The sequence below is a fragment of the Scyliorhinus canicula genome, chromosome 1 (assembly GCF_902713615.1).
Source record: "Scyliorhinus canicula chromosome 1, sScyCan1.1, whole genome shotgun sequence".
NCBI classification, from domain to species: Eukaryota; Metazoa; Chordata; class Chondrichthyes; order Carcharhiniformes; family Scyliorhinidae; genus Scyliorhinus; species Scyliorhinus canicula.
This window is the reverse complement of record NC_052146.1, coordinates 285873156-285900979: the sequence shown is the minus strand read 5'-3', so window position 1 is coordinate 285900979 and position 27824 is coordinate 285873156. Positions and strand designations below refer to the sequence as shown.

Below are 27824 nucleotides of genomic sequence, written 5' to 3'. Positions count from 1 at the left end.
ACAAAACGAAACCCTTGCAAAGTGTCAAATGAACGTTATCACTCCAATACCCCAAAATATATTCAAAATAACTTCTGCTTTTTGCGGGGAGCGAATATGACCCGAAGGGGTTGAAGGTCAGAGGTCACGGCCTCGTCGCCCGGTTGTCATGGATTTACTGCCTTTCACTGAGATTAAGTAGATGTAGGGAAATATTAAATTGGACACGATGAGGCTCCTTCCTGGACTAAAGTACTTATGCAGAGGAATCTCCTCCGACATCTCTGGAAAGGCCTCTCCAGGTATTTACTGTTGGGTAAACCGCCAGAGTGGCGAGTTTTATCATAGAATTTACAGTGCAGAAGGAGGCCATTCGGCCCATCGAGTCTGCACCGGCTCTTGGAAAGAGCACCCTATCCAAGGTCCACACCTCCACCCTATCCCCATAACCCAGTAACCCCATCCAACACTAAGGGCAATTTTGGACACTAAGGGGCAATTTAGCATGGCCAATCCACCTAACCTGCACATCTTTGGATTGTGGGAGGAAACCGGAACACCCGGAGGAAACCTACGCACACACGGAGGATGTGCAGACTCCGCACAGACAGTGACCCAAGCCGGAATCGAACCTGGGACCCTGGAGCTGTGAAGCAATTGTGCTATCCATAATGCCACTGTGCTACCCTGAGTTGTCAAGAGTCAGACGTTAATAGGTGCCAGTTTGTCTTTCTGTTTTTTAAGTCTTGCTTCATCTTGATTCACGGTCACTTTTAAAACAAAAAACTGCCACGCAATCTGCGGGTCAATCTTACTGATTGCATCTATGCTATTCTGTCCCTGGAAAGGGAGCATGGGGTGTTCACGGGCACCATCGCGGCCTTCCGTGCTCGGTGGTCACCGCAGGGACTGGATTGCTTTATTGACCCTTTTAATCACACTTTGATTTGATGTTTGTCAAGTTTCCATCAATCTTTGTTTCATTTGGGCAGTGGCCCTTTTTGATTTGTCCCTTTTAGCATAATTATTTGACCTCAAAAGAGATCTATACCATTCACCTGACGAAGGAGCTGCGCTCCGAAAGCTAGTGATTCTAAAGAAATCTGTTGGACCTGGTGTTGTAAGACTTCTTGCTATGCACACCCCAGTCCAATGCCCGCATCTCCAAATCGTGTATACCATTCTAAACTGTGTTTCGCGTCTGCCGCAAAAGCTCTGGTTAGTTACCTGCCTGCACTGAAAATGAGGAGAGTCGTTTCAAATTTCAATCATGATCTTACCCGTAAAAGTTTCAGGTTATGCAGAAACAAACTGATCTTCCAGATTCTGGTTAATGGACAGTTAAATTGTTCTTTGGTAGGGGTGGCACAGTGGTTAGCACTGTTGCCTCATGGCGGCGAGGAGCCGGGTTCGATCCTGGCCCTGGGTCACTGTCCTTGCGGAGTTCGCACATTCTCTTGGTATCTGTGGGCCACACCCCAGAACCTGAAAAGAAGTGCAGGCAGGCGGATTGGCCATGCTAAATTGCCGCTTAATTGGGAAAAAAAGAATTGGGCACTCAAAACTTATTTTACATTGAAAAAAAAATTGTTGATTGCTTTAAGTTGTCACATGTGTTCTTTTCCCTTTCTTTCAGTATGTAGAAGATTATGTGCAGCTCAATGGACGAGAGCATGTTCCAGGACATCAGAAAGTACGAAAGAAAGCACTGAAGATAGTATGATGTTAAAGCACCTGATTTCAAAAATAAAGTCAACAGGCCCAATTTCCGTAGCGGAATACATGAGGGAAGTTTTAACCAATCCTGTCACAGTATGTAATTCATCATTGACTATTAAAAATTGCCCCCTTTGGAATAGACTGTTATTTTAGTGCTACCAGCTGAGCCACGAAGAATTAACTCTCGCCTGTTGAGTTAATAGTTTGTGGGTTCAAGTCCCACTTCAGGACTTGAGTGCAACATCAAATCTGACACTCCAGTGCAGAAAGTGCTGCGTTGTTGGTCGTGCCATGTTCAGATGAGTCATTAAAACAAGGACCCTTCTGTCCTCGGAGGTGGATATTAAAGATCCCATTGCACTAATTCACGGCAGAGTGGGGACATTATGAAATGAAAATCGCTTATTGTCGCAAGTAGGCTTCAAATTAAGTTACTGTGAAAAGCCCCTAGTCGCCACATTCCGCCGCCTGTTCGGTGAGGCTAGTACGGGAATTGAACCGTGCTGCTGGCCTGCCTTGATCTGCTTTCAAAGCCAGCCATTTAGCCCTGTGCTAAACCAGCCCCCCGTCGCTTGGCCAATATTTAAACTTCAATCAATATTACAACATTATCTGGTCATTATCAGATTGCTGCTTGTGGAATCTTGCTGTGCACAAGCGGCAGCTGCATTTCCTACCTTACAACAGTGATTATACATCAAAAATACTTAATTGGCAATAACGTGTTTTGAGGTGCCCTGAAGTTGTGAACGACTTTTTTTTTCTTTTTCATCATATATATATATTGATAGTTATTGACCAGTCATCTGCTCCTGCAATTACTGGAGTTATCAGTTTTAAAAGCATAATTATGTATCAGCAAAGTGTGGCCATTGTTAATTGAGATTATTGGTGTAATCTCTTCTAGGGATATTATCAACACAGGGATGTTCTCGGATCACAAGGAGACTTCATTACATCACCTGAAATCAGTCAGATCTTTGGAGAAGTAAGCCTATAAGTGCACTGTGTAACTTAATATGATTCTGACCATTAGTAGAGCAATTTGATTGTAAGAAAGTAGGATTTCGTTGGATAATTTTAGAATGTAACCAGTCTTGGAATGGCTAACAGTCCATGCACTACTAAAATAGACTGATAGAAATGATATACATATTGTACTGATCACAGCTACATTAGTATTTACCGTGGAGTGGGTATTTTCCTCCTGCTTCCTTTTATTTATCTAGGTCAATAGATGGCATCTGTATTCACGAGAAGAATGGTCAATGTTTCTGCTTTTATTTCATTTAATCAACCCGTCAGGAAGTTTGTTATACCAATTCCTCCATTATCTTTTTGTCCTCCCTCCGCCAATCCAAATATAGCTTTTTCAAGGTCCACTGTAAAGTGTATAAGCAAGTTGGTTACTGATCTTTTAGCAAGAGTCCAATGGTGATGTATGTGTGCCAAGTTTTTAAAGTTTAAATAATATACTTTTAAAGTGTTTCCGTTGATATGGACATTGTATTTCTTTAGCTCTTTTTATTCGTAATAGGTAATGCCACACTAGAGGTATATTAATTTACTGTGACAATGAGTTACTTAATAATGCCTGTAGCTAAATTGCACTAGTTAAATTAAAGAATTATCTAAAGTATTTTTCCTTCCCACCCCAAGCTACTTGGAGTGTGGTGTATAAGCGAATGGATGGCTGCTGGTAAACCAAGGACATTTCAACTCGTAGAACTTGGGCCTGGCAGGGGTACTTTAGTGAGTGATGCTCTCAGGGTAAGATGTCACCTATTTCTTGGTTTTATGAATGCACAAATTAAAATTCAAGAGCTTGAATTTGATTAAGAATATTTCTATCTGCAGTACTAATTAAAAATATGTATTGATTTTAGTAATTAATTTATTTCCTATATATTAATGAACTTAAAACATTGTAATAGAATATTGCAGCTTTGGTGCTCCTTTAGAAATTTCTTTAATTCATCCAAAAGCTTATGGTGCTATGACTTAGCGTTTGACAATTGTGAAAGTACTTGAAATGCACCTAGCAAAGGAAGATTGTTGTGGTTGTTAGAGGTCATTCACCTCAGTTTCAGGACATCACTGGAGGAGCTTCTCAGGGTCATGTCCTAAGCCAAACCATCTTCGGCTGCTTCATAAATGAAGGTCAGAAGTGAAGATGTTCCCTTATTATTACACAATGTTGCCATTTGTGGCTCCTCAGATACTGAAGCAGGCTATGTCCATATGCGGCAAGACCTGGACAGGACAATACTCAGACTTGGGCTGACAATTGACAAGTTACATTAGTGCCACACAAGTGTCAGACGATGACTATTTCCAACAGGAGAGAATCTAACCATTTCCCCTTGACATTCAGTGGCGCTATAATAGCTGAATCTCCTACTATCAACATCATGGGTGGGTGGGGTGGTGGTTTGCCAATGACCAGAAACTGAACTGTACTAACCATATAACTACTGTGACTATCAGAACAGGTCAGAGGCTCGGAATCCTGTGGCGGATTACCTCCCCAAAGCCTGTCCACCATCTACAAGGCATAAGTCAGGAGTGTGATTGAATACTGTCCACTTCCTTGAATGAGTGTTCCTCCAACAACACTCAAGACACTTGCATCATCTAGGACAAAGAAGCCCACTTGATTGTATCCCCTTTCTACAAACATTCACTCCCATTAATGCTTAGTAGCAGCATTCTGTACCATCTACAAGATGCACTGGAAAAACGAACTCGAGTTCCTTGGACAGAACTTTGCAAGCCAACAACTACTACAATCTAGAACAGTGTTCTTCAAAGTTGGGGGCGCGGCCCGCGGGCGGGTGTCGGGAGGGTCGCGGAGCCGTTGTCTGCGGCGCTCCCGATTGCGCAAATCCCCGCGCAGCAGCCGGCTTTTAATACCGCCGGCTGCAAGCAGCTGGGAACGTCAAAAAAAAATTTGGCTGCATTGCACATGCGCGCACGATGATCGGTGCGCATGCGCAAATCCGGCACGCATGCGCAGTGCGGCTGCTCTATTTTTAAACGATTGCAGCTTTTTGTTTTACAAATTCCGTAGTGGTTTTTATTCATTTATTTTATTCATTTAATTTTTATTTTTTTCATTTATTTTATTCATTTTGTTTTTTACAAGTTCGGGGTTTTTTTCATTTATTTTATTTTTCATTTTTTTCATTTATTTTATTCTTTTTTTTTACAAGTTTGGGGGGTTTATTTGGTAAAATTTTACAGGAAAGAAATTCAGAACTTTGGACAGATGGAGACTCCATACTTTCCGAAACCGGAAGGCTTCACCTTCATCCAACAGGTTCCATCAGAGGAGCGTGTACGAGGGCCAAAGGGACCCAAAACCATTTCCTCCTTTTTTGTCAGCAGCAAACAAGGTAAGAGAAAATGGCGAGTCGCGAAGGTCGGCCGGTGTGGGTCGTGAAGGTCGGCCGGCGTGGGTCGCGAAGGTTGGCCAGTTGGTAAAAATGGGTCCCCGGAAAAAAAGTTTGAAGAACACTGACCTAGAAGGACGAGGGCAACAGACATATGGGAACACCATACCTGCAAATCTCTCTCCAAGCCACTCACCATCCTGACTTCAAAAAGCAAAAAGCAAAGAAAACAGCACAGGAACAGGCAGCACGATAGCATTGTGGATAGCACAATTGCTTCACAGCTCCAGGGTTCCAGGTTCTATTCCGGCTTGTGTCACTGTCTGTGCGGAGTCTGCACATCCTCCCCGTGTGTGCGTGGGTTTCCTCCGGGTGCTCTGGTTTCCTCCCACAGTCCAAAGATGTGCAGGTTAGGTGGATTGGCCATGATAAATTGCCCTTAGTGTCCAAAATTGCCCTTAGTGTTGGGTGGGGTTACTGGGTTATGGGGATAGGGTGGAGGTGTTGACCTTGGGTAGGGTGTTCTTTCCAAGACCCTGTGCAGACTCGATGGGCCGAATGGCCTCCTTCTGCACTGTAAATTCAATGATAATCTATGACCCCCCAAGCCTGTACCGACCATGCTGCCCATCTGAACTAAAACCCTCTTTCCTTCCGGGGACCATATCCCTCTATTCCCATCCTATTCATGTATTTCTCTTGGATGCTGTTATAGAGTCATAGCATTTACAGTGCAGAAGGAGGCCATTCGGCCCATCCAGTCTGCACAGGCACTTGGAAAGAGCACCCCACACAAGCCCACACCTCCACTCTATCCCCGTAACCCACCAACCCCATCTAACCTAAGGGCAATTTAGCATTGCCAATCCACCTAACGTGCACATCTTTGGACAGTGGGAGGAAACTCATTTACTCTTGCTGGGTCAAAGTCCTCAAACTCCCCTCCGTAACACCACATGGACTGCAGCAGTTCAAGAAGGCAGTTCACCACCTCTTCTCTAAGGCATTTAGGAATAGGCAATAAATGTTGGCCTAGCCAGCAATGGCCACTCCTCATGAATGAATTTTTTTTAAAGTAATAAATATTTTATTAATACAAGAAAGAATGGGCAAAAGATAGTCAATAGTTTAATTTCAATTTTTTTTAAATGTGAACAATATATTTTATAGTGGTTCACATATATTGCTGAGTATATTGTCAAGGCTTATCGTTCTGGAAGTCACTATTTCAATATTTCCATAAATTTAGCTAAACTGACTTCTATAGATGTTGAGAACTCCTCTGATATTAAGTGTGAGGGTATCCCAAAACCCAGAATGGTAACTTAGAAGACCGGTTCTTATTGGTGTATATTTTCTTTTGTTTTTAAATTTAAAGTGCCCAATTATTTTTTTCCAATTAAGGGGCAATTTAGTGTGGCCAATTTACCTACCCTGCACATCTTTGGGTTGTGGGGGTGAGACCCCCTCTGACATGGGGAGAATGTGCAAACTCCACATGGACAGTGTCCCAGGCTGCGATCGAACCCGGACCCTTGGCGCCATAAGCCAGCAGTGCTAACCACTGTGCCACAGTGCCGCCCCCTTAATGGTGCATATTTTCAATTTGGTATACTGTGAGAAAAGATATGCCAACCAGGGAGGAATTGTCCAGCCGCTTGTAAAGAATATTAATTAACTTAAAAAAACACACACAACACAAAGGACTATAGTACCCTACAACAGTACACTTACAAAAACAGAAAATACTGGATAATCATAGCAGGTCTGACAGCATCTGTGGTGAGAGAAGGGAGCTAATGTTTTGCATCTGGATGACTCTTTGTTGTCTCTAAGCTTTCTCTCTAGCTTTGACGAAAGAGGAGTCCAAATGTTATCTCCCTTCCCTTTTGCTTTTCTCCCAAGTCAGCGATTGGAAACAATAAAAACTTGAAACAATAAAGAGGAAAACAAAAAAAAACAAGGAACAAAATTTTGACAGGCCAAATAAACAGCCTTGGGTTTATATGTTGCCTTACACACACAAGTTGATTAGTTCAATTGCCATGAAAACTTTTATTTTTCATCATTAATCTTTGTTTGTAAGATTAGGTCTTCAGCCAACTTCGTTCTGTGCTGAAGGAATCGAAGATTTCAGTGCACCTAGTTGAAGTTAGCCCAAAGTTTGGTGACATTCAAGCGCAGCTTCTCACTGAAGGACAACGTTTACGACATGATCCCAGTAGTGCAATTTATAAAACAGGTGTTACCAAAACTGGGCTTCCAATCTCATGGTACAGGGACCTGCAGGATGTACCTAAAGGTGAGAACATCCCATTAAGAAACAATTTGTAACATATAATGACACACAATAGAAAAATTAAATGTGAATGCCATGCCTAATACCAAAGTGTGATAGAAGGAAGTGTGGGGCGGGATTCTCCGACCCCCCCCGTTGATTCTCCGGCCCGCGATGGGCCGAGCGGCCGCCTGTTTTCGACCTGTCCCGCCGGCGTAAATAAAACCAGGTCCTTAGTGGCAGGAACCTGGCCCTGCGGCCGGTACGGCCCACCCCGCCGGGTAGGGGAGAATCCCGCCTGTGATTCCTGCAGCAGAACCTAAATATTGCTTTTGCAATGGAAAATGTCTTAAATAGTTGAAGTTGGTTGAATACATTGTAATTACAAATACTCCCACATCTCCCTGCTCCCTTGAATTTTATTAATTTGATTCCAATTTTTATCTACTGCATTTATTATTTTAAAGAATTTTGATTTTACTGCATTCACATTATCTCAGAAAACCAGCCTGAAAATTAGATGCCCAAGCCTGGTTGCCTCTAAACCAGGGGTGGGCAAACTACGGCCCGCGGGCCGCCAAAGGTCTTTATGCGGCCCACCAAGTCATTAAAAAAAAATTTTTAAAAATCCTGTTCTGCGCTGTACTGTTCTATGTCCTATATGAGGCGCCCAGAATCATAACCGGGTGAAGTAATTATTTTACTTAATATACTATGCGGCCCTTTAAAATTGTGAATTTCTGAATGTGGCCCTTGCACGGAAAAGTTTGCCCACCCCTGCTCTAAACCATTCTACTGTATTTTAATTGACCACTTACCTTACAATGCTGAAGTTGTAACATTTTTAGCAGAATTGTGCCCACATCTTTTTCAGCCTCCTCTATCATCAACTGGAACAAAATGAGTCCAAATGTCTGTTTATTTGCAATTAGATCAGTTTAGATTAAATTATCATCCTTTTGCCTATTGTTTCTAGAAAGATAGAAATACATTTTTTTAAATTGTTGAAGTAAATAAATGTTTCTTCTGTCCTATTAATATATGCATGTTTGTCGATCTATATTTGTTTCTTTTTCAGGTTTCAGCTTTTATCTTGCACATGAGTTTTTTGATGTACTTCCAATCCACAGATTTCAGGTAAAAGCATCAAATCTTGCACCATGCTGCTGACAATATTGATTTGTACCTGTTTACAACTTCAGTTCCTCATTTCATTCCTTTGATCTCCAGTTAGCCTCCTTCGTCTTGGGGGAGGAAATGGACTGATTATTTAGTGAAGATGCAATCACTTAGGACGATAAGTGCGATGGAAATCTTCCGTTCTCCCTCAGGGCAAAGAATTATTTAGTCCTTCATGATCAAGGGACAAGTAAAAAAGGCAAATTAAAGATATTTTACAAACCAAGAAAAATCTAACCATTGTTATTGTGAAACTCAAATATGTTTGCTGTGCTGAAGTGTTTTAAACTGAAATCATCTACTCACACTGCACCCAGCGATTGCAAAATTTGGATCATACTTGTTCATTTAAGCAAATGAACTGAGTTTAAAACATAATGTTGGTCTTGACTTCATTTGATATTATGCTCTTATAAAGAAAGAGGCAGCAAATATACAGGTTCCAAAATAGCAGTATGATTGCAGTTTTGACTGCCACTTAAATCTTGTAGTTGTGATATTAAGACTGAATCACTTAGGGTACAGCAGTGTATATACAATATTGTCACAACTTCAAAGAATCACATGCCAGACTAAGTACTATAATATTTAATTATTTCACTGAACTGCACATTTCATAGTTTGAATCCGCACTAGCAGGTGAGTTATTAATTGTAATTTGTTTAGCAAGTGACTATTAAATCTTTCAGAGTCAATATTTCCCAATAACTTGGGCTCAATAATCTATTTATCTCGGCAATTATGCCACATCTACTAATAAAATATGAGGCTGATAAATTCTTGATGTTGTCTGTTCTGTAGTATTCACTTAGTTATGCTTTTATGAAAAACTGCTGCCTTTCAAAGAGCATTTTTGGGTGAGAACCTCCGGCTGTTCACGCCAGAGCCCGCACCAGCGAACCCCTGCTGTGGGTTTCCTTGCGGCATGGGGTGGATTCAATGGGAAATCCCGTTGACAGCAATGTGCCCTGAAGATCCCCGGTGGGCCATCACCCACCACCAAGAAATATGCCACAGGGAGGCCAGAGAATCTCGCCTATTGCATTTTCTTGAGAGGTAAATTCTGGCAAAATTGATTAACATTAATTAATTAGTATGCAAAAAGTTATTAGCTCCTCATTTATTAAACTGCAGCCAGTATAATATTATAATCACTAAATATTCATTACTTACAGAAAACTAAGCAGGGATGGCGTGAAATACTGATCGACATTGAACCAAAGTCACCAGAAAAGCTTCGGTTTGTTCTCGCACCTCATGCTACTTTGGCTTCCAAAGCATTGATTCAGGTGAAATAAAACAAAAAGTTGCACCTCTCTGAACAGGTTTTATATTAAGTTTGTTCAATTTTTAACAATTCATTGGGTGAATTTCATTAGAGCAGGCATTGCCAAACTCGGGGGTGCGACCCGCGGGTGGGTCACGGGCGGGAGTCGGGAGGGTTGCTGAGCCATCCATCGTGGTGCTCCCAATCACGCAAATCCATGCGCAACAGCCGTAGCAGCCGGCTTTTAATAATGCCGGCTGCGAGCGACCTTCAAAATGGCCAGGAACAGATTTTTAAAAACTTTGGCCGCACTGCGCATGCGTTCCCGATCATCGCGGAGCATGCTCAAATGCACATGCGCACCAATGATCGGACATGCATGCGCAGTGGGGCCGCATTTTTTTAATATGGTCCAGCCTTTTTTTTTAAGTTCGGGGGGGGGGGGGGGGCAAAGGGAACATTGGGGCCAAAGGGACCCAAAACTATTTCCTCCATTTTTGTCAGCAACAAACAAGGTAAGAGAAAATGGCGGGTCGCGCAGGTCGGCCGGCGTGGGTCGTGAAGGTTGGCCGGTTGGTAAAAATGTGTCCCCGGAAAAAAACACTGCATTAGAGCTTCTCGTTAAACAGGATTTCAGGCAAACATCTGCCTAAGTTAAGATAGTAAAGAATCCCAGCAGTAGTTGATGGTGTAAATATCCAGTTAGAAATAAATCTTTAAATGAAAATCTCTTGTACAATAATTAGATCATCATGCTTCTTGTACAAAGCAGTGAGAGAAACAGAAAACTTAGTTATTTCTATGTTGCATTTGTTTATTGTGTCATATGGCGAACATACCATGCCATCAAAGATGGTGTTCAAGGTTCTCCCTTCGAAAGCATATCATGCTTTTCAGATTTGGATTGGTCATTTAGCAGAGGAAGCTCAGCAAATGCAAGACCAAGTGGAGAGAATAAACCTGCATTGTTTGTGGGTGGCCCAATTATCTCCAGGTACTGAACTGTAAGCATTCACAACTCAGTTACAGAACAGTGAGTGTACTGAAAAGCTATGGGGTGGAGGGGAGCAGAAAGTGCTTTATTGAATGACTGAAATTAGAATAATAAATAAATAATCAAACTAGTTGAGAGCTGCGGTTGGAATATTGAATATTCTGGAATAAATTTTTCTTTATATAGTTCTGTGATTGCTCAAATTCATTAAAGGCTATTTATATAACCTACAATCAAACTTTTCTATCGCAGAGATGTGGGGGCAGACATGCAAAGATTATTGAATCGACATATCTTTTGGTGGTTTAGAAAAGTCAATGTACAAATATACCAAGGTTTCTGATAAGAAATGTGAAGATAATCAGTTGGGTTAGGGTGGCACAGTGGTTAGCACTGTTGCCTCAAAGCGCCAGGGATCCGGGTTTGATTCCAGCCTTGGGTGACTGTATGCAGTTTGAACATTCTCCCTGTATCTGCGTTGTTTTCCTCCTGGTGCTTCAGTTTCCTTCCACAATCCAAATATGTGCAGGTTAGGTGGATTGGCCATGCTGCATTGCCCCAGTCCAGGGATGTGCAGGTTAGGTTAAAGGGATAGGGGAGAGAATGGACATGGGTGGAGTGCTGTTTCGTAGGGTCGGTGCAGACTCAATGGGCTGAATGGCCTCTTTCTGCACTGTAGAGATTCTTAAGATTATGGTTACTTCAATAGATGAAACAATACACGCCACGATCTCCCGTCTTCCCTTTTTCTGCATTACTGTGTTAGAAATACAAATATATGACAGTAGCACAATGGTTAGCACTGTTGCTTCGCAGCACCAGGGTCCCAGGTTCACTTCCTGGCTTGGGTCACTGTCTGTGCGGAGTCTGCACGTTCTCTCTGTGTCTGCGTGGTTTCCCTCCGGGTGCTCCGGTCTCCTCCCACAAGTTCTGAAAGACGTGCTGTTAGGTAATTTGGACATTCTGAATTCTCTCTCGATGTACCCGAACAGATGCCGGAATGTGGCGACTAGAGACTTTTCACAGTAACTTCATTGCAGTGTTAATGTAAGTCTACTTGTGACAATAAAGATTATTATTATTATATGCGTTTGATCTACCATCACTAATGGGGATTATTGGTGGCTGTTCAGGAAAGGTTAAAATACCAGTTTGTTTTAGAGGGTTTATTGCTGTCTGTTCCACTCCATACTTTCTACATTTCTTGTTTTGCTTTGTAGTAAAAGTCTTTATTTTCCTTTCCAAGCAAAGAGATGATGAAAGAGACCAGATCGAGATCTGCCCTGAGGCTGGGGTCATCATTCAGAATCTATCCAGTCGAATCACTGAAGATGGGGGAGCAGCACTAATAGCTGATTATGGACATAATGGAACAAAAACCAACACATTTAGAGTAAGTTCAATTAAATATATTCATATTCAAGTTATTATGTATTTGTAGGCACCCCATCAAACCCGGGTATCTGCAACAGAATGGAAATTAATTTTCTTTATTGGTCATAGTATTGTTGAATGTGAATCTTTTGTGCTCTGAGTTTCAGATTCTGACATTGTATGCTATAGAATTGAAATAAAGACAGAACTACGTCCCATGGCGAGCGCGATTACCTGTGTGTTTTCCCGCGCTTGCAATGCCGAGAAATACATGGCTGTTCAATGCGACTCGCATTAAATAAGGGGCCTGAACGGGGAATACGCGGCCGATTCTACACCTAGCCCCTTCTTGTGCAGTGGGGAGCTCGGCTCATCGGAACTCCCCATTGTTGTCGTTCCCATTACTGAGACTTGATTAAGGGAAGGATAGGATTGGCAGCTTAACTTTCCAGGATACGGATGTTTCAGACGGGATAGAGGGGGATGTAAAAGGGGTGGGGGAGTTGCACTACTGGTTAAGGAGAATATCACAGATGAACACAGCGGGGACACCTCTGAGGGCTCATACAGCGAGGTAATACGGGTAGAGCACAGGAATAGGAAGGGTGCAGTCATAAAGTTCGGGGTTTATTATAGGCCTCCCAACAGCCAGCAGGAGGTAGAGGAACAGATATGTAGGCAGATTTTGGCAAGGTGTAAAAGTAACAGGGTTGTTGTGGTGAGTAATTTTAACTTCCCCTATATTGACTGGGACTCGCTTAGTGCGAGGGGTATGGATGGGGCATAGTTGGTAAGGAGCATCCAGGAGGGCATCATGAAACAGTATGTAGATAGTCCAACTAGGGAAGGGGCCGTACTGGACCTGGTATTGGGGAAGTGGTCAACGTTTCAGTAGGGGAGCAGTTTGGGAACAGTGGCCACAATTCAGTAAGCTTTAAGGTGCTGATGGATAAAGATAAGTATAGTCATCAGGTGAAGTTGCTAAATTGGGGGAAGGCTAATTACAATATTAGGCAGAAACTGAAGAATGTAGATTGGAGGCAGATATTTGAGGGCAAATCAACATCTGGCATGTGGGAGGCTTTTAAGTGTAAGTTGAAAGGAATTCAGGACCAGCACGTTCCTGTAACGATGAAGGATAAGTATGGCAAGTTTCAGGAGCCTTGGATAACGAGAGATATTGTGAGCGTAGTCAGAGAGAAAAAGGGAGCATTTGTCAAGGCCATGAGGCTGGGACACACAAAGCAAGTGTTAAATACAAGGAAAGTAGAAAGAAACTTAAACAAGAAGTCAGGAGGACCAAAAGGGGTCACGAAAAGTCATTGACCAGTAGGATTAAGGAAAATCCCAAGGCTTTTAATACATATATAAAGAGCAAGAGGGTAGCCAGGGAGAAGGTTGGCCCTCTCAAGGACAGGGAAGGAAATCTATGCGTGGAGCCAGGGAAAATGGGCAAAGTATTAAATGAGTACTTTACGTCAATATTCACTAAAGAGAAGGACTTGGTGGATGATGAGTCTGGGGAAGGGTGTGTAGATAGTTTTGGGTCATGTTGAGATCAAAAAGGAGGAGGTATTGGGGATCTTGAAAAACATTAAGATAGAAAAGCCCCCAGGGCCTGATGGGATATACCCCAGACTACTGAGAGAGACAAGGGAGGAAATTGCTGGGGCCTTGAGAGAAAACTTTCTATCATCACTGGCTGCAGGCGAGGTCCCAGAAAATTGGAAAATAGCCAATGTTATTCCTTTGTTTAAAAAGGGTAACAAGGATAATCCAGGAACTTACAGGTTGGTGAGCCTTATGTCAATGGTAGGGAAATTATTGGAGAGGATTCTTTGAGACAGGATTTATTCCCACTTGAAAATGAATGGACGTATTAGCGAGAGGCAACATGTTTTTGTGAAGGGGAGGTTGTTTCTCACTGGCTTGATCACATTTTTCGAGGAAGTGACGATGATGATTGATGAGGGTAAGGCAGTGGATGTTGTTTTCATAGAATTCAGTAAGGCCTTTGACAAGGTCCCTCATGGCAGACTGGTACAGAAGGCGAACTCGCACAGGATCAGAGGTGAGCTGGGTGTATAGAAGGATCTGGGTGTACAGGTACACAGGTCACTTAAAGTGGCAAAGTAGTGGAGCAGGTAGTCAAGAAGGCCTACGCCATGCTTGCCTTCATTGGCTGGGGCATTGGATTTAAAAATTGGCAAGTCATGATGCAGCTATATAGAACCTTAGTTAGGCCGCACTTGAAATATAGTGTTCAATTCTGGTAACCACACTACCAGAAGGATATGGAGGCTTTAGAGAGGGTGCAGAAAAGATTTACCCGGATTTTGCATGGTGTTGAACCTTGAAAACCTCTGATACGTTCGATGAGTTTATTTACTCAAACATTTTACCCAGGTGTCCTTATTTGCGAGATGAACAAAGGACACAACAGGTTCACAGTTTAACACAATTTTATTCACAATTATATTACTCAAGAAAATATAACTCAGACTCACAACTGAGCTCTGGGTTTTACCCGCACTTAGTAAAGGAGGCTGGCAGGCTATGATCACTCAATGTTGATGTCTTCTCTGGGTTCGAAACTCAGCGTCCTTTCTTCTTGCGATGGTTGTGCCTGGGGACCTCTCAGGTTATCGCTCAAGATCTGTTCTATATTCCTTTCTTTATGCTGGGAAGCTAGGGTTGAGTCATAGGTATACGCCCACCACTGGCCAATGTCCTACCCAGACCCCAACTTGTTAATGGGAAAGACAGGATTTATGGTGATTCAATCAAGGCCCATTGTCCTCTGAAACTCCCTGTGTCTGACCAGCCATCAGCTCATTAAGGAATCTGATGGCTTCTTTTGTCTGTTCATCATCCTTCTGCAAAGTTGATCACCTGTGCCTGGAAGTTTGTAACATATTGATAGTCTCTGGAGTGGGTAACACCAAGTCCAGAAAGCAATAACAGGTTCATTCCTTGACGTGAATACTTTTGCAGATGGTCAGTATCGATTCCAGCCAGGGCCTCATGGCACAGTTTCTGTTCCTGGCCTATGTCTATCTTCTCAGCCTGTTTTCATTACCACAATGGAGGGTATTAGATACGAGGAGAGATTGGAGAAACTTGGTTTGTTCTCACTGGAATGACAGAGGTTGAAGCTGGACCTGATAAAAGTCTACAAGATTATGAGTGGATAGTAAGAAGCTTTTTCCCAGGGTGGAAGAGCCAATTACTAGGGGGCATAGGTTTAAGGTGTGGGGGGCAAGGTTTGAAGGAGATGTACGAGGCAAGTTTTTTACACAGAGGGTGATGGGAGCCTGGAACTCGCTGCCGGGGGAGGTAGTGGAAGCAGTTATGATAGTGACTTTTAAGGGGTGTCTTGACGAATGCATGAACAGGATGGGAATAGAGGGATATGGTCCCCCGGAAGGATAGAGGGTTTTAATTCAGACGAGCAGAATGGTCGGTACAGGCTTGGAGGGTCGAAGGGCCTGTTGCTGTGCTGTTTTCTTTGCTCTTTGAAGCGAGTAATTTTTAAATGGCATCCTGATCTCCAGGGCACCCGCCAAGAGCTGCTTTTTGGGTGCAGAGTGGTTGTTGGATTGCTATGGTTAGTTAGAGGATATGGTTAGTTTATGCTTATGCTACTGATCTGATCTGTTTTCTTCCCTGAGGGGAGGTAGTGTCAATGGCTAATTAAATCATTTCTTGAAAACTGTTGTACATAAATTCATACTCTGAATGGTACCATTTATAATGGATGTCAACAAAATAATAGAGTGATCTGTTAATAACTCAGTGACTAAACCTCAAATCATTCGGTGTTTTAACTGGTACAGAAGTTATCTTCCCACAAATGACAAACTTCAAAAAAATGTTATTGCAAGGTTACTTGAAAGATTCGGTCTAAACCAAGCCCATAGCCAAAGTTGTCTTTTTTACAAACTGATTGGATCAGTTAATATTGTCACTGGGTCAAAATTATGGAACTCCCATCCTAACAGCAGTGGATGTGTTCCTACAAGCACAGACTGCAACAGTTCATGAAGGCAGCACACCACCATCGTCTTATGGGCAATGAGGGATGGTCAATAAATGTCGGCCTCAGGGCAGCACAGTAGCACAAATGGCTAGCACTGTGGATTCACAGCACCAGGGTCCCAGGTTCGATTCCATGCTGGGACACTGTGCGGAGTCTACGTGTTTCCTCTGGGTGCTCTGGTTTCCTCCCACAGTCCAAAGACGTTCAGGTTAGGTGGATTGGCCATTCTAAATTGCCCTTAATGTCCAAAAAGGTTAGGAGGAGTTATTGGGTTATGGGGATAGTGTGGAAGTGAGGGCTTAAGTGGGTCAGTGCAGACTCGATGGGCCAAATGGCCTCCTTCTGCACTGTATGTTCTATGTTCTAAGCAGGGACCCCCACATCCCATGAATGAACAAAAAATAATTACTATAAAACTAAACACGAACAAGTCAAATAGATTCAAAAAAACATTATGCACACCTTTCATGTCCTCAATACTTCCCAAAGTGTTTTAAAGGCAATTAAGTGATGATGGTTGTGGGATAAATATTGGTCAAGACACCAGGAGAAATTCCATACAATTCTTCAAATACTGCTTTTGGATCTAGTCCACCAGAGAAGGCAGACAGAACCTCAGTTTAATGCCTCACCTGAAAGCTGGCAGCTAGGGCAATACAGCATTCCTCGGTACTGCACTGGAGTGGGAGCCCACATTGTTGAACAGTACAGAGACCTAGTGAGATGGTGCATGGGGGTGGTTGGGTGGGGGGCGCTAGCCAATTGTGGGGCAGGCCAGAAACCTGAGGCTGGTAAGCTGGGTCGACTGCTAAGTTGCCATCTTAACAATGAGAAGTAGCTGAACTTGGGAGATGCTGAAGATTTGAGTGGCCAGAAGGAATTCTGTAAAAAGCATATATCTTCTGCAGGCAGATGTCCCAACTCCATTTACTTACTAAGTTTCCCAAGCCATGAGATATCTGGCCACCAGCTGTTAAATTTAAATCGGGTTCCGACTTGCACTATATAAAAAACTCAATTAAATATTCTAATCTTGATGCATCTGCGCCTCACTGTAGCCATGGTAGAAGGCGTATATATAGTGTTTGATATGCATTTCCGAGTCATGGCAGGGTTAAAAGAGCCCTGTCTAGCTCAAATCACCCTGAACAGGGGACTTCCTATGGCGGCGGGCAGGAGGCAGCCACACACTGGAGGGCACCCGCTCGGGAATAGAAATTTCGGGGGTTTAACGCCCGGTCCCAGGGGCAACGGAGGCTGGAAAAGCTGTAAGAAGGCACAGGGAGGTGAACCTGAGGAAGGAGCAGTGCTCCGAAAGCTTGTGTTTGAAACAAACCTATTGGACTTTAACCTGGTGTTGTAAGACTTCTTACTGTGCTCATCCCAGTCCAACGGCGGCATCTTCACATCATGTCCAATAACTAATGCTCTCCTCTTCTCCCCCCTTCCCTTCTGAGCCACAGGGACAGACTCAGTGCCAGGGACCTGGTCACCGTGGCTTGCCTCTGGTAGGTCCCCCCCCCCCCCCCCCCCCCCCCTCGCCAACAGTATCCAAAACGGTATACCTGTTATTGAGGGGAACAATCGCAGGGGATCCCTGCACTGACTGCTTCTTCCCCCTCCTTTTAAACGTCACCCAGCTACCTTCATTCTTAGGAGTAACTACATCCCTGTAGCTTCTATCTATAACTGACTCTGCCTCCCGAATGATCCTCAGTTCATCCAGCTCCAGCTCCAGTTTCCTAACACGGTCTTTGTGGAGCTGGAGATGGATGCACTTCCCGCAGGTAAACTCAGCAGGGCCACTGACGGTGTCCCTCACCTCGAACATCCTGCAGGAGGAACATTGCACTGCCCTCTCTGCCATCCCTTCCATTTATCCACTTGACAATTACAGAGAGAAAAAAAAAGCTTTGAGCAACAGGTGATGCTACCAGTTTAACACTGTTACTACACAGTTGCAATACAAATGATATTCGCCACCAGGATGCTGCCATCAAGCCAAAAGGAAGTTCTGCCTGTCATACAAATGAGTAATGCGGTATATCAATTTCAGTGCTAGTGCAATGTTAGGTATGTAGGCTGTATGCTCCAAAGACTTGCGGGCAGATCATATCAAACTGCATGTCCCTTTCGCCGTTTGCAATAGGCAAGGTACAGACCGTACCCAACCAGCCTACAAAATTCAAGACCCAGTGTCCAATTTTAGGCTTGATTTTGTGATTGGACAACCTTTTCAAAATAATCCTCATCGTGCTAGGAATTACGCTGAGAACCAATTTTAGATTGTTTGGCAGACTTGCAGTGTGGCACATGTTTGTGAACTAGAAGCTACGTATATTAATACACAGGGCTCTGTTCTTTGCAGACAGAAAGAACATGTACACACATAGCGTCTATTTCAACTAAATAAAATAAGTGACAGCCATTTTCTGGTTCATTGTTCAAGGCAGTGTCTTGACCAGAGTCAAACTGCTTGGTTTAAATTTCAAACAATGCTTGGCAGTTAACCACCAACTGGTGCAGTCTCCATAGCAATGCCTCTACTACCTGAGCCTACTTGCCAACCAATCGGCACTCTCTTCTCAAACGATATAAATTTGTTCTTTCCCCTGACCCTTGTATTCCTGCGAATTGTTCTGATGAGTACAAGACGAAAAGCTTCAACAAAAAAAAAGAGCACGAAGAATGATTTCGACAATAGTGTAAGCGAAAAGCATTATTAAATTAGACTCTTCATATGTGGGTATTAACTTGACCCATCCAGTAAATAAAATGTTTTTCATAATAAAACACACCCTCGGGCAAGCAATAATATTTTCAATCAGATTTTCCGTCCAGAATGAAATGTTCTCACAGCAGTAGCTTTGTTTGTATTTTTATTAGAAGAAACTTGACCTACTTTTGCCTCCAAGGGATTACATGTCTGAAAAGAATGAATATACATTTATTTCCAAAAGGTATTAGTCTTTATCATTTCCAAAATTATTAAAATGTTTCATTTATAGTTAAACATACAATGGGTGGTTGGTACTAATTAAGTTTTCCAAGTTTATTTAGTAGAAAACAGTCGCTGTGTGATTGCAGAGTGTTTCTTGGGACTGGGACAGTTTGACTTATTTTAAATGTTTTTACATTGCAAGTCCTAGTTTCAAGAAATCTATTTGAAATTTCATGTTAATCTTTTGAATATATACTGTGATGTGATAGAATATCCATATTTTTCTACACAATTTCTTATATATTGTTGCTAACCATACATTTGAAAGTGTCAGGGTGAATGGATATGGTTGAAATGAGGCAAGTACAGAGTTTTGACTTTTAATTTTCAGTATTCCATCTTAGTTGCACAATTAGCAGAATTACATCACTGATTTACTTATCATAGAAGTCTTAACAAACCAAAAATGCAGTCATCCTGCTAATAAAGATAACTGTTGACTGCTTTTTCTGTCACTACTGCTTGTTCTAAAGTAGAACATCTTTTTATTTTGGAAAATATTTTTATTCAAGTTTCTGGTATTTTGAATTATAAACACACGACATAACAAAAAGACAACACAAACCCCAACAGCCCCCCACCCCCCCAGCCAGTAACTTCAGCCAAACACCCAACTTTGCCCCCCCCCCCCCCCCCCTCTAACAGCTGATGGTAACCAGTTTTTGAAATGTAGTACAAACAAGGGTTATGGAACCCCACACATGCCACCCTCAAAGCAAATTTCACCTTTTCCAGACACACAAACTCCATTAGATCCCCCAGCCACACTGAGGCACAGGGTAGAGCAACTGACCTCCATTCCACAGGACCCCCCCCGCCCCCGTGCGAGCGATCAGCAAGGCGAAGGCTAAAACATCTTCCCCCACTCCCGTCTGTAGCTCTAGCAAGCCCAACACCCCAAAAATGTCCCCCAGGAGACTGGGCTCAAAATCCACTTCCAAGATTGCCAACATGGTGCTGAAGAACGACCTTCAAAATGTCTCCAACTTCGGGCAGGGCCAGACCATATGCACGTGACTGGCCGGGCCTCTCCCACACCACTCACATGCCTTAAAGAGGAACATCTTTGAGCAGACATTTCTGGATGTATTTAACAATCTTTCATAATGCATCGTAATCATTATTTTGCAAAGGGTTTTCGTGGACATCAGCTACATGACGTGCTCACAGCGCCTGGAACCGCAGACCTGACAGCAGATGTTGATTTCAGCTACCTTCGGCAAATGACCGAGGGTAAAGTGACCTCCTTAGGCCCAATCCCACAGCATCAGTTTTTGAAGAATATGGGCATTGATGTGAGACTTCAGGTAGGATGTTGCCAACAATTCTATTTCTCCCTCTTTATATTTCCAACTATTTTTGTCTTTGATCTGTTTGGAGTCCAAAACCAAAGTATTTTCTCTTGACCTTTTCCCCAGCTATTACTGTAACTTGTTGAATTATCAAGCTGATGTTCCTGGAATCCATGAAAGGATCCAGAGTATGCTCAAACTCATCTGATTTCTGTCTGTTTTTGGTATTTGTTGACAATATTACTGCTGCCGTCTATGAAATATGTTTTAGGCAATGAAAGCACTAATTTGTTTGGGGAGCTGGAGAAATGAAATACTTCATCTTGGAATTTTCAGATTAAGTCGTTCATAGTGCAAGATTGCTGTCCTTTCCCAGAACATTTTTCCTACTTCACTTGTTCCTCTTTTCCGAAGGTTCTGGATCATATTAATTGGTGCAGTTTCAGAGCTGCCTCATCAGAATGGCTGCTCCTTGATAAAGGGTTCAGACAGTGAGTGCTATCAAGGTAATGGGCGTGACAGCATGCAAGTCCCAACCTCAGCCAGCAACCACTGGTGCACACTTTCCAGCAGGAGCAGCAACCGAGTTGGTTTTCCCTAACCTAGAGACACAAAAGTGGACAGCAACAATCTTATTACTGCTCCGGCTGAGAGCAGCTTATTCAGTGCAAGGATCCAATTTGGAACTCTGTTTTTGTGAGGCTCAGTTACATTCAGTGAGGTGGAATTACCTCTGGTACGGGGCCAATTCCATTTTTCCACATCAAAGGATTGTTCGGCACAATCAGCCATTCTTGCGCAGGTTTTTTAAAAAAAAGTCATCAAAATTACAATAAAAAAGAGCATTCTTCCTAGTGCAGCATTATAGTTTTCTGCATTAAATACACTTTTTGCTTTCTCCAAAATGATTTGCTTTTAATTTCTTTGCTCATTTCTTTACCTCAGGGAAACTGCTCTTTACGATTAAGGCAGAGGAGTCAACGTTAGAAAAAATATTTGGTTGTCAAATTCTGTCCCTTCTGCTCAATAGGATTGTATTTTTGACAGACACAATGCTCTGAGTCATCAGGAACATAATAGCTGATACTCCCCTACAACTAACAATAAAAAGTACAAGCTTTGTTTCTCCACAACAATATAGGATTCATGGCACAGGATTGTGTAGGTGTATAATGAACTGGGGTCTTATGTAAGGATGATTTAGATGTCCATTCACCGATGAAATGATCTTTACTTTTCATTTGCCTGTAGTTTTTGTTCCTATTCCATTACCTAAACCAGGACTATCTTCTGTTGGTGCATGGAGTGCCTGCCTTTAAATAGGCAGAGCAGTGCCCATGTGTTGACTGAAATCTCTATGTGTGAACTGTTCAGCTAGATATTTGACATGTAAATCAAATTATATTATGTCAAAATAATGAAAAAAATCTATCATTTGCTATTTTTGCTGTCAGTTTGTATGCTACTCAGAAGTATTTTTCTTCTATGGAGAAAGCTGGCTATTATAGGAAAGCTTCTAGTTGTAAAGTCTTGAAGAAGAAAGGACAAAATTGCAATACAGTATTATCGCACTTTTCATCTCCTTGGGCCATCTCACAGTGCTTCAAAATTAGCAATTTTGAAACCAGTCAGCCTTGGCAAGATGGCAGCAAGGAGAGTGGCACCTCATTTCAGAAACACAACGCTGCAGACCCTCCTGGACATGGTGGATGAAAAGCGATTGATCCTGTACCCCGGCCTGGAAAGGCGGCTGTCAACCGCCGCTGCCGTTCGTTGTACCTGGGCGCAGGTGGCAGAGGCAGTCAGCGCCGTGAGCAACACGTACCGGACCGGCCAACAGTGCCTGAAGAAACTACACCACCTCCTCAGTCAGGGTGGCCAGGCTGAACACTGTGACCCGGGGGAGGGCCGGCCCTGCGGCCCCTCACCGTGGCAGAGCAGAGGGCCCTCGACAGAGTTGGCGGCCCGGAGGAAAGGGAGGTTGCCTGGATGGAAGTCAGCTGCAGGCAAGGAAGTGATACCCTCCTGAGTTATGGTTCCCCATGCCAAGTGTTTTAACCCCATCACCCCCCGAGCTTTTTGATAGAATCCGATGTTGACACAGATTTCCTGTCACAGTTGTCACCAACACCCTCCACCATCCCAGAGACATTCACCTCGGTTGGTGAAGAGGCTCCTGGAACACTATCGGGTGCACACCACACAGCAGCTCCGGTACGTCAGGTGGAGGTAGGAACGCCCGAAGGGATGGATGGTTGGAGGGCGGGCTGACCCCAGGGACTAGTACCATCCAGACGGGTTTCGAGCTTCTGGGACAGACAGTCCCATTGATTGTGGAGATGCAGTCGCAGAGCCAGGGCCTACATGAGGGGCTGTCAGCGAGCATCCTGCACCTGCTGGAGGAGTCCACCTGTGTGCAGGAGCAGCAGGTGGTGCTGACCATGCATGCCACCCAGACCAACACAGTGGGCCATGCAGCAGTCACAGCGTGCCATGGTTGGGAATGTAGGCAACATTGCCCAGGCTTGGCTTTCCTCATCCTCCAGCACGTCGTCCCTCTGCTGCTTGATGTTATGGAAGACACAGCAGGCCACCATAATGCAGACAACCTTCTCTCAACATCATACTGAAAGGGCCCCTCCAGAGCCAGTCTGGCACCTGAACCGCATCGTCAGGAGGCCGAAGCACCGCTCGGTCACACTCCTGGTTGCTGCATTGGCGTCTTGTAGGGGGTCTCTGCGTCAGTCTGTGGCCTGTGGATAGGTGTCATCAGTCACGACTGCAGTGGATAACCCCCGTCACCCAGGTGCTAACCCCCCAGTGGGGAGGGGGGGTCTCTCGAACATGCCCGGAATCGTTGAGTGTGCCAGGATGAAGGCGTGGTGCACACTGCCCGGGTATCGGACGCAGACGTGCATGATGCGCAGCTGATGATCACATATCAGCTGCATGTTCATCGAGTGGAGCCCCTTTCGTTAGTGTAGAGCAGCCGATCATCTGCTGGTGCTCGTAGAGGGAGATGCATCCTGTCGATCACCCCCAGAACCCCAGGCTTGTCGCCAATGGTGGCGAACCCCGCTGCTCGGGCATCCTGGTGGGCTTGGTCCACATTGAAACAAATGTTTTGAGCCAACTGGGCACATAGGACCTCTGTGATGACGCGGATGCATCTGTGTACCGAGGTCTGTGCGATACGGACAGGTCCCCACTAGGCACCTGGAAGGACCCCGTCGCATAAAGGTTTAGGGGGACTGTCACCTCGACGGCCACTGGGAGCAGGTGTCCTCCCCCATACTCCCACGATGCCAGGTGTGCCATGATCTGGCAGATGTGTCGCACTGTCTCTGCTCAGCAGTCTTGGACAACATGTCTGGTCCAATAGGTCCTCTAATGACGGGCAGTACCAGTACACACCAGGTCTCATGCGGCGCTCCCTTGGCACCTCCTCCTCCTTGGTCTGTTGGGCAGCTGGCTCTCCATCCTGGGCGGCTGCCTCCTGTTCCTCTGCTGCATGCTCTTCTGCTGCATGCACTTCTGCTGCATGCTCTTCTGCTGCACCACGCTCCACTGCTGCACGCATCTCTGCTGCACGCTCCGCTGCTGCAGGTTCCTCCTCCTCGAGCAGCTCCAGCTCGTACGGCCATAGGGCATCCCCCAGGGCTGCGGCAACTAGGAGGAAGGTCACCATCGCTGCTGAATTACAATCTCCATTGTCTGCAGGGGTTTGAAAGGCCGACATGTTAACATTTTGCGTACCCCCGTTCCCCGTAGCTGATTCGGCGTCAGGGAAATAATTGGCTGATTAGGTGTGGCCGTTTAGGCGTCAGGACATTTCGGCGTCACTTTTTAAAATATTTTAAAAACCTAGTTAAAAAAACCTTCATTAAAACGCCGAATTGGCCACGCCGAAACATCCCATTCCCCTCTCAGGAGCAAAGGTGAAGTGGTTCCAAGGTTTTGAATAAACCTTTTAAACCTTGGAGGTGGGGGGGGGGGTGCTGTTCCCCTGAACTGGGCCACCTGTCCGCTTCATCTCACCGGTTGCTGTCCCCCTGAACTGGGCCGCCTGTCCGCTTCACCTCGCCGGCTGCTGTCCCCCTGAACCAGGCCGCCTGTCCGCTTCACCTCGCCGGCTGCTGTCCCCCTGAACCGGGCTGCCTGTCCGCTTCACCTCGCCGGCTGCTGTCCCCCTGAACTGGGCCGCCTGTCCGCTTCACCTCGCCGGCTGCTGTCCCCCTGAACTGGGCCGCCTGTCCGCTTCACCTCGCCGGCTGCTGTCCCCCTGAACTGGGCCGCCTGTCCGCTTCACCTCGCCGGCTGCTGTCCCCCTGAACTGGGCCGCCTGTCCGCTTCACCTCGCCGGCTGCTGTCCCCCTGAACTGGGCCGCCTGTCCGCTTCACCTCGCCGGCTGCTGTCCCCCTGAACTGGGCCGCCTGTCCGCTTCACCTCGCCGGCTGCTGTCTCCCTGAACTGGGCCGCCTGTCCGCTTCACCTCGCCGGCTGCTGTCCCCCTAAACTGGGCCGCCTGTCCGCTTCACCTCGCCGGCGGCTGTCCCCCTGAACTGGGCCGCCTGTCCGCTTCACCTCGCCGGCTCCTTCCGGAGTCACCCGCTGCTCATGTGCAAACCAGGGACAGCCTCTAAAGAGGGAGAGAAATGCTGCGCATCCTAGAACTAAGAGCAAGTTGTAAAAAATGTTCTTTCTGCTGTCTTGTATTTTTCACCCAGACCGATATTAAATGTCTGCTCATTGCACTAACCTGTCTTTCTGAAGCCTGCCCCGCCCCCGCCGCCGAAAAATTCCTCCGCCGAAAAATTCCTCCGTCAAAAGGGCTACGCCGAATTGGCCATGCCGAATCAGCCATGCCGAATTGGCCACGCCGAATCAGCCATGCCGAATCAGCCACGCCGAATTGGCCACGCCGAATCAGCCACGCCGAATCAGCCATGCCGAATTGGCCACGCCGAAACGTCCCATCCCCTCCCAAACAGGTCCACCGGGCAACGTGGGAGTATGGGGGATAACACCTGCTCCCAGTGGTTTCCCTGATTGGCACTGCGGGCTCTGCTCACGTATGCCCCACCCCCAATCCCGCACCCCTGCCTCCATTGGGGCCTCTGGTCCTGACGAATGCTGCCAGGGGTACCGTCGGCTGGTGCTGCCCTTGCCAGCGATCCACTCTCACCGGCGCCCCCAGGCGACAGTGGGCATTGCCTTTGAGTGGGCCGTGTGATGCCCTGCTGGGAGGTGGCGGTTGGGTGGGCATGGCGGAAAGTGAAGTATGGTGGTGGGGGCAACCATAAGGCCGGTGTCACTCTGCAGAACCAGGGCCAAGGTGGGCGGGCAGTGAGATGCGCAGCAAAATGGCTGCCTTGCAGGCTGAGGATAATGGCGGTCTGTGACTGTACACCACCCCAGTCCCGTGGGGGGGTATTCAGCCCGGCCCCACAGCCCGTTCCCTGGTCATCCCCCACCCCCCCAACAGCCCCAGCCTGTGTCCAGCCCGGCAGCCCACGGTCACACATCTGTATCCTGCACCCTCTCTCTCCCTGAGCAGCTGGTTTCACGATTTTTAAAACACAAGTGAACTGCGCCGTCGGGATCTCTGTCCATTGGAGGAGGAGCATCGCGGAGGCCCTGGAGAATACCGGGCCGAGTCTGCTAATGATATGAAAATGGTGTTTACCGTACATGCGTTCTGGACCATATTGATGTCGCTGTTGAGTTGACAGAGAATTGCAATTTGGGGTGAAATCAGCACCCGCCGTGATTTTTGCGCCGGAACCAATTCTCTGGCGTCGGCTGATGGAGAATTCTGCCATTGATCTTTGGCCCAGAACCAATGGCTCAATTTGTACTCTTATTTGATCATCTTGCTATTCCCGTAGCAACTCCCAACCCCTAATGTTGCAGGCAAACTGGAATCTTTTGCCATAGCCGGAGCCATGCTAACATCAGGAGTCAAAAGGTGTACGGATGATCAGGAATCATTCCATGTTACCTTTAAAGTATGTTGTATGGAAAACACAGCAGCTACATGTATTGTCCAACATATGTCCTTGCACATATTTGTATTGTACTCAATCGAGGAAACTTTAATCAATAGCTACTTTGTACTCTCGTTCCAGGTGCTGTTGAGAAATGCAACTGATCCAAACACAGGCAAAGGCCTAATCGATGCCTACGACATGATAATGAACCCTGAGAAAATGGGCAATCGATTCAAATTTTTTGCCTTGTTGCCATATAATAGAGTACTTTCAAGACAAGACACCAAGTCCATGAAATGTGGTCCAACAGCACCACCTGTTGCAGGATTCAGTGAACTACAGTTGTAGAAAAGGACACTGGTTAGAAATGATCGTCATTGGCACTCGGTGAGATAAAACTACAGTAGCACGTTGAGGCATCTGATCATCGATGTATCAAAAACTTCTACCTTTTACAGATGCTCACAGAAAGTACATTTTATTAGAACCAGAGAATGAAAGGGATGGAAATTTCCTTCAGATTGTAAATTCAAGACTCAAGAATAATACATAAATGAAATGATGTTCCAGTGATGGTGCTGTTCTTGTTTTCAATGGTAGAAATTGTCGCTGTTGTTCAAGCAAACTTGTTAAATTTCTACGATGCATTCAGCATATTGTACCCATGATACCCAAAGGTGAAATACTGACAGCCTGTCTCTCAACTCAATCAAGCAGAACTACACTGTTCTGGATATTACAAAGTTATAAGAGTGTCAGACAATTATGGCTGTTATTATTCTTCCAGAATACCCCACCTCTACCCTGCTTATGAAATTATTGATGTAGCTGGGACAGATAAACCTCCACGCAGGATATTTCCTGGATGTTGATTGTAGGGCACTTTATGATGGTTTGAATAAAGATTGAGAAATCCAGTTGGGCCTTTTCTTGTTGAGACCGATGGCCATGGCCTGGTGTTTAAGTGCATGTATACAACCTACCATTTATCAGCTCAAGTTTTCAATGAGGAAACGGATAGCAGAAGGGAGGTGAATTTTTAAGTGGTCCAGAGTGACATTATTGTGAAAAGGAAAGTCTTGACTGAGTTAGTTAATGTGGCAATTGTCCTATTTTCCTATTATACAACAGTGACTTCAGCATAAGGTCCCACAAACAATCAGTTAATATGCTTTTAGGGGTGTTGATTGAGGGATATATTTTGGCGAGGACACTGGGGAATCCTGACTCTTTTATGCCATGAACATTTTCACAGTAACTTCATTGCAATGGTAATGTAAGCCTACTTGTGAAAATAATAAAGATTATTATTATGTGAA

General features: G+C 44.9%; 1 protein-coding gene across 1 annotated transcript; it reads left to right on the top strand.

Moving 5' to 3' along the window:
• The first annotated feature begins 99 nt into the window (after nt 1-99).
• ndufaf7 (NADH:ubiquinone oxidoreductase complex assembly factor 7) lies at nt 100-27824 on the top strand. The gene is made up of 10 exons (XM_038814582.1): nt 100-281; nt 1616-1791; nt 2606-2686; nt 3358-3468; nt 7182-7392; nt 8447-8505; nt 9723-9836; nt 12055-12201; nt 20356-20529; nt 26644-27824. Exons 1-10 carry the CDS (start codon nt 209-211, stop codon nt 26851-26853), a joined length of 1356 nt encoding a protein of 451 aa, XP_038670510.1. The 5' UTR covers nt 100-208; the 3' UTR covers nt 26854-27824.